This window comes from Fonticula alba (genome assembly GCF_000388065.1).
Source record: "Fonticula alba strain ATCC 38817 unplaced genomic scaffold supercont2.1, whole genome shotgun sequence".
NCBI classification, from domain to species: Eukaryota; order Rotosphaerida; family Fonticulaceae; genus Fonticula; species Fonticula alba.
Genome location: NW_009242971.1, coordinates 945020 through 948826, shown reverse-complemented (window position 1 = coordinate 948826; position 3807 = coordinate 945020). Strand labels below are relative to the sequence as shown.

The 3807-nt window shown below is 64.3% G+C and overlaps 1 protein-coding gene across 1 annotated transcript; it reads left to right on the top strand.

The window, feature by feature from the left end:
• Positions 1–905: 905 nt before the first annotated feature.
• H696_00203 (hsp70-like protein) lies at positions 906–3498 on the top strand. The gene is made up of 3 exons (XM_009494045.1): positions 906–949; positions 1106–1390; positions 1574–3498. The coding sequence occupies exons 2-3, from the start codon at positions 1133–1135 to the stop codon at positions 3368–3370; spliced, it is 2055 nt and encodes a 684-aa protein (XP_009492320.1). The 5' UTR covers positions 906–949; positions 1106–1132; the 3' UTR covers positions 3371–3498.
• The last annotated feature ends 309 nt before the right edge of the window (positions 3499–3807 follow it).

The following is a 3807-nucleotide window of genomic DNA, read 5'->3' as shown; positions in this document are numbered from 1 at the left end:
TGCCCTCGCACTCTCGATGTCCTGCCCCGTCCCCCCCCCCCCCCCCTTCGGCGGTCGTGCCGGCCCCCGCTCGGCCTGGCCCCTTCTCCTTCCGGCGCCTGCCTTGTTGGGTTTTCCCCCCCCCCCCCCCCCCCCCCCCTCCCCCACGTCCTTTCTCCCGTGCCTCTTGGTTGGTGCGCCTGAGCCTGTGTCGTTCGACAGAGGCGTTCGGCTTTCATGCCGGGCATCACTCTGTGGGGCGGTCGCTTCCCCAGGCACGCCGCGCGAGTGTGCACACCACCTCCAGCGTGCAGGCTGCTGTCGGTGTCTGTGGTAGTAGGGGTTCTTTCGCCGCCATCCATGGTGGGGAAGGCTCTCCCTGCCCGGTTCCCGGGCCCTGATTTTTACATCAGTCCGGGGAGGCACGCATGCTCCCATTTCCCCGGCGAGGCATCCTCCTCCGGGCTTGATGGGGCGAGCAGCGGCATCGACACTTGCGCACGTCTGCGGGCCATGGGCTTCCTCTGCCTCTTTCTCGCCACTGGTGTGTGTGTGTGTGTGTTTGTGTGTGACATCTGTCCGAATTTCGCCCGGGGGACTCCTTGCACGCGTGTGGAGTTGCCGGGGTGGCGGGGCGCGACTGGGCGGCACCAGCCGGGGAGGGCGGATGGGGCTGTCTCCCTCCCTCCCCCTCCCGGGCCATGCTCTTTCGTAGTCACAAACAGACGTTTCACAGTCATTCCCAGTGGTTGAGGGGGGACGGCGTGGCGGGAGGCGGCGGACAGGAACGAGGGGTGGTCCGTGTGTTTACCCCCCCTCCCGGTGGGGGGTGGCGGGGCCCCTCTTTCTTGTCTGCCCGCCTGGGGGGTCCGGCCCGGGTGACTGGCGGCCCAGCTATTTAAGTGGCTGACCCGACCTTCCAGCAGCCACTTGTTGCCAGAAAACTTTGGGCTTTCATTTCTCTCTTTGAGTGTGTCTCTCTTCCCTCCCTCTCCCTCCCTCTCCCTCCCTCTCCCTTGCTCCAGCTGCCTCCCCCACCCACTGACACCTTCTCTCTCTCTCTCTCTCCCTCTCCCTCTCCCTCTCCCTCTCCCTCCTCCCCCTCCTCCTCCCTGTGCCCCTACAGGTTGGCTGAATTTTCTATTTCACCAAAATGTCGGTCCTTGTTGCTCGCCGGCCGGCCGGCGCCCGCCGTTCCCGCGGCTCCGGCGCCTCGTCGCCCCGCCACCTGAGCGCTCTCTTCCTCTCTTTCGTCATCGCCACCCTGGCCATTCTGGCCTTCGTTTTCTCTCCCACCCCCGTCGCTGCCAAGGAGGACCTTGGCACTGTTATCGGTATTGATCTCGGCACCACCTACTCTTGCGTTGGTGTCTTCAAGAACGGCCGCGTCGAGGTCATTGCCAACGAGCAGGTTCGTACCCACCCCCTTCCGCTTCCTCCGCTTCTTCCGCTTCTTCCGCTTCTTCTGCTTCTCCCTCTTCTGCCGCGCCCGGCCGCCCGGCCCTGTCCCCCCCCCTCTCGGCCATGAGCCCAGACCGCTGACTCGTCCCTTGTCCTGGTCTTCTCCTCCCCTCTCCCCCTCCCCCCTCCGTAGGGTAACCGCATTACCCCGTCCGTCGTCGCTTTCACTGATGATGAGCGCCTGATTGGTGATGCCGCCAAGAACCAGGCCGCCATGAACCCCTCTCGCACCATCTACGACGCCAAGCGCATGATTGGCCACAAGTTCAACGACAAGGAGATCCAGGACGACCTGAAGAACTGGCCCTTCTCCGTCAAGGCTGACAAGTCCGGCAAGCCCAGCTTCCATGTCGATGTCAACGGCAAGCCCACCACCTTCGTCGCGGAGGAGGTCTCCGGCATGGTCCTCCAGAAGATGAAGGAGATCGCCGAGACCTACCTTGGTCATGAGGTCAAGAACGCCGTCGTCACTGTGCCGGCCTACTTCAACGACGCCCAGCGCCAGGCCACCAAGGATGCCGGCACCATCGCCGGTCTCAATGTCCTGCGCATCATCAACGAGCCCACCGCCGCTGCCATTGCCTACGGCCTGGACAAGAAGGGCGACGAGCGCACCATCCTCGTGTTCGATCTCGGTGGTGGTACCTTCGATGTGTCCCTGCTGTCCATTGACTCCGGCGTCTTCGAGGTGCTGGCCACCAGCGGTGACACCCACCTCGGTGGTCAGGACTTCGACCATCGCGTGATGGACCACTTCATCGACATCATCAAGAAGAAGCACGGCCGTGACATCCGCCCCGACACCCGCGCCCTGGGCAAGCTCAAGCGCGAGGTCGAGAAGGCCAAGCGTGCCCTTTCCCTGCAGCCCTCCGCTCGTCTGGAGATCGAGGCCCTGGTCGATGGTCTGGACTTCTCCGAGACCCTGTCCCGTGCCAAGTTCGAGGAGCTCAACATGGATCTCTTCCGCCGTACCCTGGAGCCGGTCCGCCGTGTTCTTGAGGATGCCGGCCTCCAGAAGTCCGACGTCGATGACATCGTCCTGGTTGGTGGTTCCACTCGTATTCCCAAGGTTGTGGAGCTGCTCGAGGGCTTCTTCGGCAGTCGCAAGGCCAGCAAGGGCATCAACCCCGATGAGGCCGTTGCCTTTGGCGCCGCCGTCCAGGGTGGTATCCTTTCCGGTGACTCGCAGGCCGACGATCTGGTCCTGGTCGATGTTTGCCCCCTGACTCTGGGCATTGAGACCACCGGTGGTGTGCTGGCCAAGCTGATCCCCCGCAACACTGCCATCCCCACCCGCAAGTCGCAGATTTTCACCACCGCCGCCGACAACCAGTCCGCCGTCCTGATCCAGGTGTTCGAGGGTGAGCGCCAGTTCACCAAGGACAACAACCTCCTGGGCAAGTTCGAGCTGACCGGCATCCCGCCGGCCATGCGTGGCATTCCCCAGATCGAGGTCACCTTCGAGATCGACGTGTCCGGCCTGCTGCGTGTGTCGGCCGTCGACAAGGGCACCGGCAACAGCCAGGAGATCACCATCACCAACGATCGCGGCCGTCTTTCCACCGCCGAGATTGAGAAGATGATCGCCGAGGCCGAGCGCTTCGCCGAGGAGGACCGCATGGCCAAGGAGCGCATCGATGCTCGCAATGGCCTCGAGTCTCAGGCTTACTCCCTGCGCGGCCAGCTGACCGACGAGGGGTCTCTCGGCAAGCTCGCCGAGGAGGACAAGAAGGCCGTCTCTGCCGCCGTCGACCAGGCCATTGCCTGGCTGGCCGAGAACCCGGAGGCCTCCACCGAGGAGTACGCCGAGGCCCGCAAGACCCTGGACACCACTGTCCAGCCGATTGTGGCCAAGATGTATGCCTCCAACGCGGGCGGTGCCGCCGGTGGTGAGCAGTTCACCAACCCCACCGACCACACTGAGCTCTAAAGGAAGGAAGAGTGTGCAGTGATGTGTGCTTTTGCGCGCGCGCGCGCGAGAAGGCCCCGAGAAATCCTCCTCTCTCTCTTTTCTCTTTCTCTCTCTCCCCTCCCCAATATACACAGATCTTCAAATCATTATTCTTCCTTGCATTTTTCTTGTGCCCTTCTCTTACTCTCCGGTGCCCGTGTGTGTGTGTGGGGCTGGGGGCTTTCTACTTCGAGGGGGGGGGGGGGGGGGGGGGGGGGGGGGCGGGGGGGCGTCGGGCATGACCCGCAAACTGGTTTCCGATCTCCGGGCCAACATCTGCCCTCCCGGCCTCCCCCCCCCCTTCCGGGGGACACCATTTGCGATTCCACCGGGACGGCCGAGCCCCAGGAAGGGGACAGGATGATCGGCGTTCCCGGCCAACCCGCCCGGCCCCCCCCCCCTGGCCCTTCGGCGCT